At 43.0% G+C, this 18,510-nt stretch overlaps 1 protein-coding gene across 2 annotated transcripts; it reads right to left on the bottom strand.

The window, feature by feature from the left end:
• Window positions 1-2,639: 2,639 nt before the first annotated feature.
• Window positions 2,640-18,382, bottom strand: LOC105380552 (SWI/SNF-related matrix-associated actin-dependent regulator of chromatin subfamily B member 1-A). 2 transcript variants are annotated; one of them, XM_048626484.1, is made up of 10 exons: window positions 18,315-18,382; window positions 18,146-18,282; window positions 17,285-17,475; window positions 16,763-16,925; window positions 16,098-16,245; window positions 14,800-14,942; window positions 13,885-13,953; window positions 13,157-13,333; window positions 9,769-9,907; window positions 2,640-3,116 (listed from the first exon to the last, which is right to left on the bottom strand). In XM_048626484.1, exons 2-10 carry the CDS (start codon window positions 18,224-18,226, stop codon window positions 3,025-3,027), a joined length of 1,203 nt encoding a protein of 400 aa, XP_048482441.1. In that variant the 5' UTR covers window positions 18,227-18,282; window positions 18,315-18,382; the 3' UTR covers window positions 2,640-3,024. The 2 variants fall into 2 exon arrangements, with proteins under 2 accessions (XP_048482441.1, XP_048482442.1); XM_048626485.1 differs by lacking the exon at window positions 2,640-3,116 and having other exon boundaries at window positions 9,761-9,907.
• Window positions 18,383-18,510: the final 128 nt, after the last annotated feature.

Here is an 18,510-nt window from a genome sequence, read left to right as displayed (position 1 = left end):
ATTACACGAAATCGGATCTTAGCTATAGGTATTTTGTGGGAAAGGCATGGAATTCAATTCAATTCATTTTATTGCAGATATAAAATCCATAAAAAAGAGTTATGCTAAACACAATAATGATAAATAATAAATAAAAAGTGTAAGTACACAGGTGTAAGCCCACTCACCGATCCTCCGTCCACCACGGCCGGACATGCAGACTGCACCAGTGGCGCAGGATCGGGGAGTCCCACCTGTCCACCAACGTACCTAGCAAGCTGTTGGAGCTGGCGCGCACTCGCCCGAGCAGAGACGCACACCTTTTCCGTAACACGGCATGGAAGCCATCGGTGTGCGCCTCAGCAAACATGCCGGAAGCGCTACAAAAGCGTCTCAGCCCCAGCAGCACCCTAAATGCGTTGTTATATTGCACGCGCAGGGCATTGTATGCTCCCTGCGTACAGCTGGTCCACAGGCTGCAGGTGTACATAGACTGGCAGAAAGCCTTGAAAAGCATGATTTTGACTTCCTTTGTACACCTAGCGAACCTACGGGCCAACATGTTAGCACGAACACACAACGCCCTGCGCTCCCTCTCAATGTCTGCCTTGTCACTTAAGTCGCAGGTGACCCAGTGACCCAGGTATTTAAATTTGTCAACTTGTTTGAGCGGAGTTCCATTTAAGGAGATGTCAGGAACAGTGGTGTATGTCTTGTTGACCGCCCTGAACACCATGAACTCGCTCTTAGACTCGTTATACCTGAGTCCATGAGTCACCGCATACTGTTCGCATATCGCCAGTAGATGTCTGAGAGCCCTCACCGTTGGGCATAAATGAAAATTTGTGCCAATATTCATGACATTTTAATCATTGTATTTTAGAGTTTTTCACTCACTAAACTCAATTTTACGAATGAATTATCCAAATGCTATAGCAATAATATCTATTCGAAATATCTGGGAATGATATAAAATAAAACAAAGTCAAAATATTTTTACTGAACGTTATAACAATAAGTTCATATAAACATATTCATTACTACCTTTTAGGCACGTAGGTGCGTTAACTTAGTTTGGTAGGTACCTACCTACATAAATCGCTAACTTGAGGTAAGACGGTAAGATTCAAGAATCTTTATTTTTGGCTACGTAATGTACTTCGTACTGCATCAAATTTCCCTAATTAAATTTCAACCTTAGTTACCATGTTACCAATACACAAAGTTCATTGTACATTAAGAAAATTTGACTATAAGTGGTAGCACTGGTAGCCTGATGTGCTTTGTCCGTAGGTAGGTAATCAACCCTTTGCGGATTTAATTTGCATGACGGGAATTTTGGTCGATTTGGCAGGGGCACTACCGTGCGCCTATATTTACTTGGTGGGGGCACTACCGTGCCCCCAAATATTTTAGTTTTTCCTTGATTCATACACCAAACACTACTTATATTCTAAATTTGAAGCTTCTAGGTCTGCTAGAAGTGCATTAGAATTTTTATGATCGGTGAATCAGTCAGTGAGTGACAAAATTAAGAAACTTTGGCACGTTTTAATTTTTAAACTACTGGTTCAAATTGAATGAAATTTGAAATATACCGTGACTTTACAATGCCTGCATGGTTAGTGAAAATTCAGTCTTCTAGTTTTATCCACAACGAAGTTACAGGGGGTCGAAAATGGCCTGAATTGCTTCGAGAAAAGGATGGTACGGCCGTGCCGCTTTATTGCTCGACTTGGTGGGGGCACTGCCGTGCTCCCGGATGTGTGTCTGGTTTTTATACTCTATGGTCAACTGTGTGAACGAAAAAATGCGGATATCCGACACAAAGGTGTCAAATAATTCTTTTAGTTTTACGTTTATAAATATATTCGTGAGGAATAGCACCTTGGTTAACTCGGGGTTAATGCTTATTTAATTCCGCGCTTATGTAATTCCTAGTTACCTCGCTAATTATTAATAAGCATAATTATTTCAACCTTGGAAGAAATCATAGACTTAGTATACCTATACTAAAAGATAGAACATGTCATGTAACCATACATGAAATGACCAGGAAATCAGAAGTCAGTTTCAAAACCCACGGAACATATTGAATACACCCTCCCACATTGAAAGGTTAGATCAGCGACAACAATGGCTTCAATGCAAATAATTATTTCCCCCAGGAATACAAAGTTCTAACTAGATTTGTTATAGGAAGGTGTACAGTGTACTCGTACAGTTGTAGGTAAATAAGGCACAAATCATTAACCCGATCGGAAAAGGCGTGCTATAAGTACTTAAATATAACTTCACTACCTGTGTTTCAGTTTTAAGATTTTCTGATGATTAAGAAAGAAGCTTAATAAATTATGCTACGAAATTTGTAGCACTTGCTACGAACCGTAGCGGGCTGCAATACTCTTCAACGCTCATTGTAATAAGTGATGTCATACGTTTAACAAGTTTGTGTAACTCTGTGATTGTAGCATAGGATGGTGCTAACGTGAACCCCGCTACGTCCCCACTGCTGAGGCTCGGGTCTCCATCCAATGAAGGAAGGGTTTTAGGCCTAGTCCACCACGCTGGCCTAGTGCGGGTTGGTGGACCCTCCACGGCTACATGTAGCTATCAAATGTTTTTATCATTCGACTTAATCTAAAACAAAAACTAACGAGTATTTTTCAATCATTTATTGATGGAATACTTATAGAAAGTACAATTATTAATTAAGTATATTTTTTTAAAATTCTAGCTCATTATGAAGTATGTTAATTAATTTCACTCTTCTATGTGATACACTTGGACTGAATGTTGAACCTGAAGACATATTCTTACTTTTTAAACAAAGCCAGATCTTTCAAAGGAATGTGTGAATATCTCTACATTTTTCAAAATGCAATACATTACAGACCCAGGTCGTCATTTAGAATAACACTATTACAAAAATCTCATCTTACAAACTAACCTAACCTAACCTCCCGCCCTTTCTACATTTTTCCGGGGGTTGCCAGACGCAATAAATGCTAGCGGCCGGGCGCGGTGTTGCCAGTAATTGTCTGTTTATATCTTTTTCCTCCTCTTCTGCTCCGGAGTGCTCTGGAAGGACTCGTCCCCACGAATCATTCTGTTGACGGCGCGGCCCAAATTCACATCTGTTATTGAACAAAAAAAAACTATGTAGAACTACTCATATAGGATGGGAAGATAAAGCGAGGCTATAGGGGTCACTATCTAAATCGTCGAACGAAAATTCAGCACGCTTAATGCAACGAGATAGAGTCGTGGTTAGCGCAGCGCTCCAAAGTGATTGCGTGAAAATTCTCGTTCGTTCGTTCGTCGTTCGTCGTTCGTCTCTGGAGGGAAAATATCTTAGAAATTTTCAAATGAGCAAATTTTACATGTATTTGTAAAAAGAAACGAATAAGTTTACTAACATGTACGGTTGGGTCCGTACAATATTATATCTGGGTCGAACTATAAGTACCTATTATATTGCTGTAATACCAGAAGGGGTAGTCAGAAGTTGTATGTCACCTGCTTTTCGCAGTACATTTTGCACTCAAGTGGTAGGTTTTATATATTGTATATTATGTAATATAGCTTATAATAGATGAAGTAAGCAGAATGTGTAATTTTAATCACAATACAGGGTGAACAAGAGAACGAAATAAAACAATTAAGATAAAATTTCAAAATGTTTAATTGTGACAAAAATTTAACAGTCCACTTACTTAAAGTATTAAATAATACGATATAATACAAGTTATTTGTACTTTTCTAAGGCTTTCTTAATATCTAAAAAAAGATAATAAAACGTTAAATTGGTTGAGTTATGTGTAAATAAAAGTATAACTATACCTTCTCTATATATCTAGAGAGGATAATCATTGCATAAGTTTTTATATCTGATACTAGAATGGACATTATATATATGTCATAATGTATAAATATATGAAATATGTACATAAAACAAGTAACTAAAACCTCATAAAATATTTTACTATGAACACAATAACACATAATATTCTACTATCAGCACAGGGTGATATATTTTATGTATGTATAAAATAATAACGGTAGCCAATAATGTTCTCTTTGGTAGTTCAAATAAATTATTAAATATAATGTAAATTTTAACAATAAGCTATAATAGCGTTCATGTATATAATAATATAAAACGTCTCTCTCTCTCTAGTACCTATATTATGTAGTCTGAGCCTATCTGAAACCTAGTTAAACATTGTGAGATATGGCGTTTCGACTTTCTCCGTGTTCGGCATCATAAGGGTCACAGTGACAGTCCATTTTTCTCTCCACCTTTAATTTGCAAGGTGCGGGTGCCTATATAAATAGAGTGAGTCGCCCGCGCGCCTCAGTTGGTTTTTGATTTTTGAAGTGAACACTTCGGCAAAATGGCTCAATGTAGCCACGGTTCTCGTCGGCTTCGCTCCGACGGGGAAAAATATAATATTGAATTTGCGGAGTCCTCGCTGCCGGGAGCTGTAGCGTGATGCGGACCAGGCGGCGCGGGGCCTGCCGGCTGCTGCGCACGCAGCCATTGCTGAGGATTTCGCAACGAAGGTTTGAGTTGATAAGCCGTGAGTAAAATGCTATTATTTACTGCTTTTAAAAGCTCAGCCACTGGTCATAATGCTCCGGCGCTTGGGGTTTTTATCCCACGCAGTAGGGTCCGATTCAATAGTCGTGGTGATGATTGATCACATATTCCGGTCCTACTAGTGGCGCTTGAGCTAGATACTTACATTAATGACCGCTTTAAGTAAAGCATATGTTAATTTTATAAAGAAAAAAAATAAATAAATAATAAAAATATATTTTTCTACCCTCAATTTCTAATATTTTTAGAAAACAGTTGAAAAAAACTTTGCTATTACAATAATGCACTTGATTATAGCTTATGTAAGGCTTTACAAACAGGAGCTTTCCAGGACCGTCATAGGATTTTTTACAGGAAGCACGTGGCTCCGAGTTTCAGTATGTTGGGACATTGTGGCATGTGCGGCGAGTAATGTGATCCGCCGGTACCTACCCGCTGAGGGTAGGCAAGCCGATTCGGTGAAATTGAAGTTTCGTGTAACCTGCACCCGGCCCTGAGCTCCTGCGCTGGCCGCCGTCTTGTGGCACCTGCATCGCAGCGTACACCCGGCCCTGCGCTCCTGCCCTGGCCACCGGTTCGTGCCACCTGCATCGCAGCATACACCCGGCCCTGTGCTCCTGCGCTGGCCGCCGTCTCGTGCCACCTGCATCGCAGCGTACACCCGGTCCTGGCCCTGGCCACCGGTTTGTGGTACCTGCATCGCTGCATAGACCCAGCCATGCACTCCTGCCCTGGCGGCTATACACCCGGTCCTGGCCCTGGCCACCGTTTTGTGCCACCGGCATCGCAGCGTACACCCGGTCCTGGCCCTGGCCACCGGTTTGTGCTACCTGCATCGCTGCATAGACCCGGCCATGCACTCCTGCCCTGGCGGCTGTGTTGTCCCACCTGCATCGCTGCGCACACCTGGCACTCCTGTTCTGGTTGCCAGATCCAAACGCCCCCTGTCTGGGAAGAGATTTTATGCTCAGCGGAACCGCCTGCACTATTGCTAGTACGGTCATCATCATCATCAGCCATCATTATGAGTGACTTATTTAGAAGGTATCGAGTAACGTGCGCTATTCATCAGTGATTTTGGCATATGCAGACGAACGTTTACTGCCAAGGTTGGTTATGTTAGCCATACAAGGGCACACCAAGGAAGCCTGAGAAACCACCTGCAGTCGCCGTAGCCGCATCGGCATGGCTGACGACAAATCGGGCAACGTGCACCGCTTCTAAAAGTGTTATAGCACTTCAATTTGATGCCTCCGCTGAGGTAGGGTATTCTATTAAAGCAGCTTTCTTCTGAACTGCCCAAAGTGACCTGTAGACTGCTCCTGGGGATAGTTGTGCAATCAATTTTTTATTTCAATGTCTCTGCTGAAGAAACTGTCTAATGCAGCTTTTGTTCTAAACTGCCTTAAGATCATTGGACTGCTCATGGGAATGCACGGACGGTACATGAATGACGCACGGTAAGTAGGAGCGTTACTCTATACTGATGAGAAACGAACGAACGAGAGCTGTCGTGCAATCGGCACGTTTAATACATACAAACAGATAGAGCAGCTCGCGCCGCAGTGCACTGAAAGTTCGTTTTTCGTCATATAAAGTGACCCCCCAGACACTATCTTAAGTGTCATGACACATCGGCAGATTCCAGCTTTGAGTCTTTTCTTTTCTCGGCTGTGAGCAAAGTGAATCCCACCGGCGAGTGTTCAACCTAAAAGCACTGAGCTAATTCCTGATTTCGTGAAAGTCGCTGTTGCTATACCATACCGCTTCACAAGTTACCGAATTTATTATGATCCTACTGTCGGGTGATCATGATCGGAGTGTCATCGCGGTTTCTGAGTGGCACCATATTAGCTGTCTTCTTTATGTCCCAGTGGATTGTGAGTGTGTATCCGAGCTCTTTGTTGAAAAATGCGTGAACCTCCTACGCAGCAGCTGTCTACTAGTTGTGTATCGAATAAATCGAGTAACGGTGCTCCTGCACGAGACGACTACCTTTTGGTAAAATTATAACTTCCACTATTCTGGGAACATGCATATACCTACTGTGTACTGTGTATCACATCACGTGTAGCCGCAGCCCTACTCAATGTACGGGGCTAGATAATAAACAATGGCAGTCGTCATTAAATTTCTGTGAATTTCGAAGGTCATCATTTGGAGCACAATCCAAAGGGTGAAAGTACCTATTCATGCCTAAACGGCTTCTCTAATGAAAATGTATTTTTAATTCGATTCTGGCGCAAACGTTTCATAACTATTTTTCAACACTGTATCTGCTGAAACTACTTAGACTGACTGGTTAAGATGCAGACGTGCCGTTTTCACAATTCCATTTTGAGTAATCCTCAACTGTTTTATGGATCTTTCTACCTACGTAACTAACTGAAGGCTAAAACTGGTATATATATATATATCTACTAAGCTAGTACAGAGTTATAACCGGGCAGCGGTGACATGGTAGCTGCTTGATTTATTAGAGTTTGCTGAAAACTTTCTAAATAAGTAATAATTATTAGTCATAATATTAACTCTTCGCAGTTCTTTCAGAATGCAATACCAGGTCGCTGAAGTACGTAACCTTCCTTAGCTGGACAACAACAAACCTTTTTGTTTTAAAGAGTGTCACAGTTATTCGCCGTTCCACTGTCATATCGATGTCCAAGGACTTTTTCTTGGGTATAGCTAACTACCTAAGTTTACCTATAGATAGCCGCAAGCTATCTGCTGTTGGCGAACTGTCAGTTCTGATTGATAAGTCAGGCTCGAGGTGGCTCGTCCAACTGTCCATGTTCCCGCCACCATGATTGTTGCTTCCACAGATTAGAGAGTCTATGTTGGCTGTCGTTGCATCAGGTCTGATCAGGTACAACTAACATCTTACCATCTTTATTTAATCGACCTATTTTATTTTGTTTTATCTAGGTTGACTTAATGGTTTCAAAATCGAACCTACAACAATGTAAGTAGGTACCTACCTACGTACCTTTGAAGTTGCAACAAGGCGAAGCCTTAAGGTTTTGGCCGAGACCTGCCCTTAGTGTTGACGAACATACCTAAAGGTGACCTTGTTAATGTTTTTCATATGAAGTACTGAACATTTTACTTATCCTGGTGGCATGACTGATCATTTACTTACCCAGTTAGGACATGTTAGCCGGGTTTCATTTATCAACTATTATAATAGTTATATAGTTGTGTTAATCAATCTTTATTAATTGATGTCATCTACCAAGGAATGCTGCCAGAGCTCATAATATTCACACATGATGATACAGAATGATAGTAGCCCACAAAATCGGTGCAAAGGCTTATAAAATAACTTTCCTTCCTAGTAGGACTGCACAGGAACTCGTTAACCGCCGAGTTAGTTAGAATACAAAATTAGACTGTGTGTTACTTGTCAATCTAGAATATGAATATAGTGACCTGCATCATGTTTTGAAAAACTGAATACTTAGTTATCCGCCAGTGTCACAGCCTTCATCTAATCTTTTCCAGTAGCTGATGAGGCTGAGATATTTAGTAAAATTATCTTCCCTTCAAGCACCACTCCTCGTTCCAAGGACTAGATGCCGCGCCAGGTGTTGCAGGCCGTGTCGTCGTACGGGGCTGACTGAGCAGGTCCTCGAGGCTCCAGGGTCGGCTGCTGCATTTCTGAGGTCAGTCCAGAATTACATACCCTAGTCAGCATGCGCTGACCTGAGCCCCAGCGGCCTGGATCGATATTCTACATTTTACAGCTTTTAAATATTGTTGCAAAGTATTTCACTGGTTCCATCCATTCGGCTAGTGTATGTTAAAAATATTGCCTTGACAATAACAAGATTTTGATCAATAATTACTTATAAGTATTGCTTTCGAAGAGGCACTGTGTGTATCCATATGTATAAATACCTACCTATATGTATAGGTACATACCTTCCATAACTTTCTGACAAGTCAGGAATAATAAGGAAGTACTTAAGTCTTATGTATACTTATACCTTTCTTTTTAGTATATCTATTACCTAGAAATCTATGCATTATAAATTTATAGATTCAAATATTTATCTACTGATATACTCATCAGTAGCTTATGGGTCACAGTTGGTTTTCTCTCCACCATGCGATAATAAACACATCTCACAATGTTTAACTAGGTTTCAGATAGGCTCAGACTACATAATAGACGCATTTTTCCTGAAATAAAAATGACATATTATGTATCTAGCCTATCTGAAACCTAGTCATTTCTGCATGGTGATATTACAACTGAGGCGCGCGGGCGACTCACTCTATTTATATAGGCACCCGCACCTTGCAAATTAAAGGTGGAGAGAAAAATGGACTGTCACTGTGACCCTTATGATGCCGAACACGGAGAAAGTCGAAACGCCATATCTCACAATGTTTAACTAGGTTTCAGATAGGCTAGATACATAATATGTCATTTTTATTTCAGGAAAAATGCGTCTATTTACACTGATTTAATTCCTACATCCAGCGTATAAGTACTAAGCCATAATACCTCCACTCAATTAAAACAAATAATGCATCCTACTACCTAATTACTAATATTCCTCTACATAAATACTAGTCCACTACCACCTAAAATAAATAATTAATCATTTGCAACAAAAATTGTCGAATTAGATTGTACTATAGAGTGACCCCGCATTTCTAAGGCATGCTACATTACTACAGTTACTAACCGAGCGTAAAACTACACTGACGAGCAATGAAAAAGTTCCACCCACAAAATACCCAAGCACGAACACAATATACAGGATGTTGCAAAAAGGGTATACTAAAAAAATAAATCATTTTCCATTATGAAAAAGTCACGTGACCAACAAAGTTTCTATGGAAAATTAATTTTTTCTTTCGCGAATTTTTAAATTCTGATTTCAGTTTTGGGCTTAGATATAACATGCTGCACATGTAGGTTTCGGCTTAGTATACCAATTTTGCAACACCCTGTATACAATAGTTGGTAATATTCTGATGCGCTGTTATATGTAAATAAACACATACATATTATATAAACTTCTATATTGCAGACAGCATCATTAACCAAGCCTTTTCCGTTTACGAGTAATTTGGTGCTATGTCACTGGAACTTTTTCATTACTACAACTTGTAGGTAGTACCTACTAGGTACTAGGAGCACATAAGCTCTAAGGCATGCTACTACAGTTACCAACCGGGCGTGGTGTTAGCGAGCCGGCGCATGCGGCGCGTGTTGCGGTCCTGGTCCCTGATCTTCTTCTCCATCTCTGCATCAGTGAGGGTCTCGAGGAACGGGGCCCATTGTTCTGCTTCTGAGGGCTGGCGGTATGGCGTCTGTGGGAGAGAAAGAGAGAAAATATAGTTGAGAAGCAGGGGTTTGTATGGCGTCTGGTGGGAGAGAAAGGGAGAAAGAATAGTATCTTAGAAATAGGGTTTTGTAAGCGGAAGTTGACTAACTCTGTATGAAATACGGTTGGTAGAGACATGGTATTGTGGTTGGATATTTTGGACGACTTGATCAGGCCCTGTAGCACGGATCGCATTGAAGACGTGACAAAAGTTCTCCATCACGCTCGCTCTTGAGGTTGTGCGATATAGAGAGAGCGCGATACAAAACTTTTGTCATGTCCTAAATTGCGCTCTGTGCTAGCCCTTCTGGAAAAGAGAATTCTCAGAAAAGAGATCACGGAACAAACACCTTTGCACATAGGCCCATAATTTTCTGTAACCAGTTTTCAGGTCTGATATATGATTCTGGAGATAGGACTCCGGACATAAATTTCTGGGGATAGGTCTTTAAGCAAAAGTTACTGGACATAGTCACATAGGCCACCGCACGCCAATTTCTGGAGATACCCCCCTAAACAAACATCACTGGACATAGCCCCCCACCTCAACGACAGGCAGCGGCGCCTCGCTAAACGCGTAAGTCCGCTGGTGCCAGCCCAGCTGCCCGCGCACGCTGTACGCCACGCCCGTCACGAACTCCCCGCCGAGGCCCAACTCCTCACAGATTCATACACTAATCTCGGACGCTCTTCCATTTAGACATGGATATAGGCCAATGGACATATGCCTCTAGACTAGCCATAAGACACTGGAAATAGGCCCCATGACATACATTTCTGGAGATAGGCCTCTAAATAGAGTTTTCTGGAGATAGGCCCCTAAACATTGGATACTGGAGATAGGCCTCTGGACATAGGCCTTTGAAGATAGACCTCTCGATTAAATTTCAGGAGATAGGCTCCTAAACATACGTTACTGGAGATAGGCCCATAACTGGAGATAGCCCCTACCTCAACCACCGGCAACGGCGCCTCGCTAAAGGCGTAAGTCCGCTGGTACCAGCCCAGCTGCCCGCGCACGCTGTACACCACGCCCGTCACGAGGTCCCCGCCGAGGCCCAACTCCACACAGCTTCATACTCTTACCCCGGACGCTTTTATCCTTAGACATGGATATAGGCTCCTGGATATAGGTGTCTAGCACTTATCCCGGATGCTTTTCTCCTTAGACATGGATATAGGCTACTGGATATAGGCCTCTAGACATAAGTTTCTGGAGATAGGCCCCTAAACATAAGATACTGGAGATAGGCCTCTGGTAACAAGCTTCTGGAGATAATCTCCTAAACATAAGATACTGGAGATAGGATTCTGGATATAGGATATAGGCCTTAAAACATGATTTTCTGGAAAGAATCCGCTGCAGATAGCTTTCTGGAGATAGGCCCCAAAAACCGAAGTTACTGGAGATAGTCCCTACCTCAACGACTGGCAGCGGCGCCTCGCTAAAGGCGTAAGTCCGCTGGTGCCAGCCCAGCTGCCCGCGCACGCTGTACGCCACGCCCGTCACGAACTCCCCGCCGAGGCCCAACTCCGCACAGCTTCATACACTTATCCTTGTCCTTAGACATGGATATACGCCACTGGATATAAAGGCTGAGGTCAGGAGATAGGTTTCAGACCAAAACCTCAGGACATAGGCCTCTGGATATAGGTCTCTAGACATAAATTTTGGGAAATAGGCCTGTGGATATAATTTTTTGGAGATAGGCGTCTGGACATAGGCCTCTGGAGATAGGACTCAAAACAGGATTTTTGGAAATAGGCCTCTGGACATAATTTTCTGGAAATAGCCCTTTGTACATAAGAATCTGGAGATAGCCCCCTACCTCAACGACTGGCAGCGGCGCCTCGCTAAACGCGTAAGTCCGCTGGTGCCAGCCCAGCTGCCCGCGCACGCTGTACGCCACGCCCGTCACGAACTCCCCGCCGAGGCCCAACTCCGCGCAGCTTCATACACTTGTCCCGGATGCTTTACTCCTTAGACATGGATATAGACTTCTATGGATATAGGCCTCTAGACATAAATTTACGGAGATAGGCCCCTAAGCATAAGATACTGGAGATAGGCCTCTGGAAACAAGCTTCTGGAGATAGTCACCTAAACATAAGATACTGGAGATAGGCCTCTGGAAACAAGCTTCTGGAGATAGTCTCCTAAACATAAGATATTGGAGATGGGCCTTTGGAGATAGGATTCTGGATATAGGATATAGGCCTTAAAACATGATTTTCTGGAAATAATCCGCTGCAGATAGATTTCTGGAGATAGGCCCCTAAACCCTAGTTAGTGGACATAGCCCCCTACCTCAACAACAGGCAGCGGCGCCTCGCTAAACGCGTAAGTCCGCTGGTGCCAGCCCAGCTGCCCGCGCACGCTGTACGCCACGCCCGTCACGAACTCCCCGCCGAGGCCCAACTCCGCACAGCTTCATACACTTATCCTTGTCCTTAGACATGGATATACGCCACTGGATATAAAGGCTTATGACCTGAGGTCAGGAGATAGGTTTCAGACCAAAACCTCAGGACATAGGCCTCTGGATATAGGTCTCTAGACATAAATTTTGGGAAATAGGCCTGTGGATATAATTTTTTGGAGATAGGCGTCTGGACATAGGCCTCTGGAGATAGGACTCAAAACATGATTTTTGGAAATAGGCCTCTGGACATAATTTTCTGGAAATAGCCCTTTGTACATAAGAATCTGGAGATAGCCCCCTACCTCAACGACTGGCAGCGGCGCCTCGCTAAACGCGTAAGTCCGCTGGTGCCAGCCCAGCTGCCCGCGCACGCTGTACGCCACGCCCGTCACGAACTCCCCGCCGAGGCCCAACTCCTCACAGCTCTATACACTTATCCTGGATGCTTTTGTACTTATACATGGATATAGGCTCCTGGATATAGGCCTCTAGAGAGTTTCTGGAGATAGGCTTATAGACAAAAAATTCTGGAAATAGGCAACTAAATATTTTTTTTTGAGATACGCCTCTGAAACAAAGATTCTGGAGATAGGCCTCTGGCTGGAGATAGGCCTCTGTCTGGAAATAAGCCTCTGAACCTAATTTTCTGGAGATAGGCCCCTAAACATAAGTTACTGGAGACAGGCCCCTAAACATAAGATAATGGAGATAGGCCTCTGGACATAGGCCTCTCCACATAGGTCGTTTGACATAGGTTTCTGGATATAAGCCTCTGGAGATAGGTCCCCAAGTTAGTGGAGATAGCCCCCTACCTCAACCACCGGCAGCGGCGCCTCACTGAAGGCGTAAGTCCGCTGGTGCCAGCCCAGCTGCCCGCGCACGCTGTACGCCACGCCCGTCACGAACTCCCCGCCGAGGCCCAACTCCGCGCAGAGCTTCATGGCGAACTGTTCCGGGTTGTTCTCTTTCTCGGACATGTCCCATTCCACCTGTGGGGGAAAAAATATATTAAAGTATGTTCAGATGACAAGCGCTCAACGCGCGTTTTAATTATATGTACAACCTATACCTATTCATAACTTTTGACAATATTGTTACAGCTGAAACAACGTGGCATCGCCAGCTATATTCCCAATAGTGTAAACTATAACTTAATGGAGATGCGAGGATTTAGCCATAGACTAGAATATTATGGTTTAGCTCATTGCCATGCCTTTAGCTGCGTGCGTTGGCTTTGGGAATCTCAATTTATTGCAGGCTAGCTGAGAAACTTCGATACCGCGATGTAGGATTTCTTATCCATTGGTTTCCATACAAGTTCTGCTACTTGTGCTTCTAGTGCCATCTGGTGGTTGGTTTCGGTACTTATTTTTTAATTTATTGTTTTCGGAAAACTTACAGCTATCTTAAACTAGTTAACATTAAAATGATGCATCTAAGAGCTATAAACTTAATAGTTTTCGCATAGATGCCTTCCTAGCCACGATAGCTGTAAGTTTTCCGCCACAAGTTCATCAGAGGGCCCACAGACGGCGCTCACCTGGTCCACGAGCGACGTGTTGCCGACGTGCACGTTCAGCTTGATCAGCACGCGCTGGTCGCTGTGCTCCTGGAAAATAAAGATTATAAATCATTAGATCTCAATAATCACGTCAGAAAATCGGAGAAGGGATGAATTACTTAATACGAAGAAAGCCCAACGTTATGCCAAATGCCGGCACATGTTTGAGTGGCATTTTTCCCATTCTATTCGGGCGATACGGTGTGCGCTGTGCCATCTCAAATGACATTTCACTCATGTACAAAATGACCCCTGGCTGACAAGAGCCACCGTAAGATAACAACTGGTTAACTCGCCCGAATTTTATGGGTATCGAACCTGGGGCCCTCACCAAACATTGCGCCAGTGACGCAAAACTTTTGTGCGTCTTGCGCCCTGCGGGATATTATGGATTCTGTGTGAGGGAGAAATTCCTTTCATGCACCCTAAAGTTTAAGATTTTGTTTAATATGGATTTCACTAGATGGCGGTGGCGTCTTCATTATCTGTCGTCTCATTTTACATCTCGGCATGGTTTGGTTCATACAACCAGCCTACATTATTTGAGTAATAATTTAAATACATGCGAACCTAAATAATGTGTATTAATTATGTATTGGTCCTTCGAGCCGGATATAAGACATACCTGCAGTATGGGCGTCTATGTTACCTGCAGTATGTGTCTATGTTACCTGCAGTATGGGCTATGTTACCTGCAGTATGGGCGGCGGCTCGCTGGGGAACAGCGAGGTCTGCTGGCAGATGGAGCTGGCGATGGCCGGGATGAACGTGGCCGGGTTCAGCTCCAGTATATCTAGGTGTCTATGTTACCTGTAGTATGGGCTATGTTACCTGCAGTATGGGCTATGTTACCTGCAGTATGGGCTATGTTACCTGCAGTATGGGCTATGTTACCTGCAGTATGGGCGGCGGCTCGCTGGGGAACAGCGAGGTCTGCTGGCGGATGGAGCTGGCGATGGCCGGGATGAACGTGGCCGGGTTCAGTTCCAGGTCGTCACAGAGCACCTCGGCGAACTGCTCCGGGGTTATTATTGATTCTGTAAGGGAGAGGTTTGGTTGAGATGTTTGTTTTTGTAAATAATATTTTACAAAGTAAACTTTCACGTCAAAGGAGTACAAGAAACTCTTGCTTGTTGTTTTACGAAATTTCGGTGAGTTTTAAGTCAATGTAATAGGTATAGTCATGGTTACCGCAGACGACGCATTCTCCAACATGTGCTCTATGCCCTACCTCCTAAATTCTAAATTCCGCTGCTTGCTGTAAGCCGTATACCACAATGCTTATTACCAAATAAAGCGGCAGTTACTTTTTCTATTAAAAAAATTTAGCCACTACACGGGTTCGTAATCGACGTCGATAAACTCGTTTAAGGCGCGTTCCACTAATCACAGCGCTATATTTATGACGAATAGCCATATAGTGACGTTAACCTTGTCGATACCGAACCCTTGTAGCGGCAGCTGGTATGAAACTGGCAGATAACTGCTGGATACAAGTATTCTTTCTGTATGTGGCCTAAACAACACCGAGTGATTTTACTAATGCCCTACATCCTAAAGTCCACAAAATTCCCTCACCGTTCTTGTTCCAGGTGAAGGTGTCCCTGTGCTTCTGTCCCTCGATCTCCATGTCGAGCCGGACGGCGCCAGCACCTGCCTCTGCGACGCGCTCTCCAGCATGTGCTCTATGCTGGAGAGCGCGTCGCATTTTACATTTTTACATTTCTATAACGCTACAGGATGTTACAAAAAGGGTAAGCCCAAACTTACGTGTGCAGCATTCTGATTTCATTTTCGGGCTTTAGGCTGCACACGTAGGTTTCAGCTTAGTATACCCTTTTTGCAACATGCAACTACATTCTATGGTCTAAATTCCGCTGCCTCCTATGTACACTACCAAGTGGGAGCTAGACGGTTTTACGATGCAAAATTGCATCACATTTGCTGTTTCGCCAGCAGTCCTTAACTCTACTAGTATACTCAGAGGGCTTCGAGCAGCTTGAAAACATCTGACAGTCGGGTTGCCCACTTACCCGACAACTCTCTCAGCACAAGCTTGCTCGTGTTGGGGTCCACCAACCTACACTAGGCCAGCATGGTGGACTAGGCCCAGAACCCTTCCTTCATAGGAAAGAGACCAGAGCCCCAACACTGGTGATGTTATAGGTCAGTAGGTGTATTGGTTCCCTTACCATTCTTGTTCCAGGTGAAGGTGTCCCTGAGCTTCTGCCCCTCGATCTCCATGTCGAGTCTGACGGGCACCAGCACTTGCTTCTGCGACGCGTTCTCCAGCATGGCCGCCATGTCCGTGTCATCGAAGCAGAGGGGGAACGTACGCACCTGAGGGAGATACGGGGAAAAATAAAAAACATTGTACAAATATAAGGTTTTTGATACATATTAGTACTATTTTGAAGTGTACTGTCCATTCGTAAAACGGTTTAAAGTAAGTTAAAGAGGAACTTCTATGCGCCATTCTCCTTCTTGGAGCACGACGGTGATAAACTCCATCCAGGACTAAACTAGAATTTGTCACAGTGGTGCGAGAACAAATGGGGCATTTGCTCTGATTAAAGCCAAAATTTTCAAAATTAAATGCAGCAAGTTACTAAAGTCAAGGCTAATGACTCTGATGAGGCGTTCACAAGGTGGTTTTTGTTGCTCTCCTAAGATACCCTAGTGGGCCTTTGCAAGCCTTTTCCTCAGCCGCCGCCCTAACGTCTGCCCATGACGCTTGCAGGTAGCCGTCCACTATACACCGCCATGTATGGAAGGGACGACCAGATTTAAGTCACTTGTAGCTGAAATTTACCTTTAAAATATTTATGATCTATAGCATTAAATCTACTCTACCCACCTTCTTGTTATGCACTCTAGAGCGGCTGATGGGCGTGGCCTGCGGCACGGCGTCCAGGTGCGTGGAGTTGGGCATCACGGGCATCCACGACGGGTTCTGCGTCTTCTTGCTCTTGCTCTCGCGCGGGGTCGCCAGCTCCTGGCTGACCGATACCGCTTTGTATCTGGAATGGGTTGTTTAAAATGTTAGTCAAAATGCCTGTTTGGTCATACACATCTTAAGATTATAAATCCTAATCCTAACTAATATTATAAATGCGAAAGTAACTGTGTCTGTCTGTCTGTTACTCTTTCACACCAAAACTACTGAACGGATTTACTGGACGGAACGCGCGGGAACAGCTAGTTTGATATAAAATATCCCCTAGTGTGCATATAGCTAGATCCTACGTGGAAATACAATTTTCATAGTAAAACTCTAGAATAAAGTGGTTCAAAATGCTAGTGTAGCAGTGCTAAAATATAATCATAACACTGTGACTGATAAAATAGAATATTCCTAGAAGTTAAACATCAAACATACTTATCATCATTCCCTTCTATAATATCCTCGACTTCCGAAGCTTTCAGCAGAGACACTGAGCTAGACAAGACGTGCTGGCCGAGGCCGTTGTCGACGAGGCGTTTCCTCTCCTCATTGGTCAGGGTCCTCCTCACCATGCCCGGGTACTTCTTGTACAAAGACCCTCGGAAGAGCCTCAGGTAGTTACCCACCTGAAATTTGTAAGTGGTAGGTGTAGTGATTGACTGAATGCTTATGAAATTGGTTATTCCTGTCACTATAGTGACATACCAAATATGAAGTGTTTGTCACCAACATGTTATTGGGGTTGGATGGCCGTGTGTCCCCACATATTTATTTATTTATTTAATATGTGCATTTTTAACAATCAACATAGTGTTTGAATTATATTCAAAAGTGTACCCACTACTATTATTATTTGGTATTTTCACTAAAATAAGGAGCTAGAAACATATCATATTTATAAGAAGGTTAGAGTAATGTACAGCTTTATTGATGTATTTGTGTGGTCTGGAAAATTGGATCAAACACAAGATTTTAAAATCCAATCTAAAAGATGATTGTGTTAACACAGTTTTAAGTAGGATTTCATATTTTAGGCTTTTTAAACATCCAGGTATATGGTTGTAGGAATGCAAACTACCACTATAAACTAGAATAATTCGCAATTTTCGGCATACATTCTACTACTCTTTAGTGAGTAACTAGGTTATTTAAAAAGTTGAACTATGATTATTTAGTTACAGTCGTACGCAATCTTTATGTACAATAACTTGCGGAGTTTCGAAATATGCAGCATAAACGTGACTGCATAGCAAATCCAGAGTGTTCTAAAAGAGAAGGCATAAAAATAGTACGAACCTCAGACCCAACGCAATAGAATTCTCCACCCTCTTCAATCTGAAAACTTATCGGCTTATCGCCGTAGGTTCTAATAGCCATTTTTGCGGTGATTTATACAACTCCAGTCACAAAAATGGTGTATTTAATTCCCAAAAAAATTAAATAAATAAGTGTTTTATTCCCAAAATTAAGAAAATTATCCGAGGACGCTAACACAACACAGTCAACACACAAGCCACAATCTCGAGTTTGAAGGATGGAAAGCAAATGTCAGTTTCTCAACTGTCAATAAAGGTACTAATCTGTGTGCTGTGTGGTAATATAATAATCGATTAAACAGCTAGTAATCGAAACCTAAAAGGAACCTCGTTATTAATAACGAA

Source organism: Plutella xylostella, chromosome 16 (assembly GCF_932276165.1).
Source record: "Plutella xylostella chromosome 16, ilPluXylo3.1, whole genome shotgun sequence".
Lineage (NCBI taxonomy): Eukaryota > Metazoa > Arthropoda > Insecta > Lepidoptera > Plutellidae > Plutella > Plutella xylostella.
The sequence above is the reverse complement of the archived record's forward strand: the minus strand, read 5'-3'. Positions and strand labels throughout refer to the sequence as shown.

What these genes read in the sequence shown, in the direction of transcription:
- LOC105380552 (XM_048626484.1), bottom strand. Translation starts at nt 18,226, where the DNA reads ATGGCTATTAGAACCTACGGCGATAAGCCGATAAGTTTTCAGATTGAA. An exon ending in TCTATTGCGTTGGGTCTGAG is followed by an intron (nt 17,476 to 18,145) that starts GTTCGTACTATT and finishes TACAAATTTCAG; the next exon opens with GTGGGTAACTACCTGAGGCT. An exon ending in ACACGTCGCTCGTGGACCAG is followed by an intron (nt 13,334 to 13,884) that starts GTGAGCGCCGTC and finishes TTTCCCCCACAG; the next exon opens with GTGGAATGGGACATGTCCGA.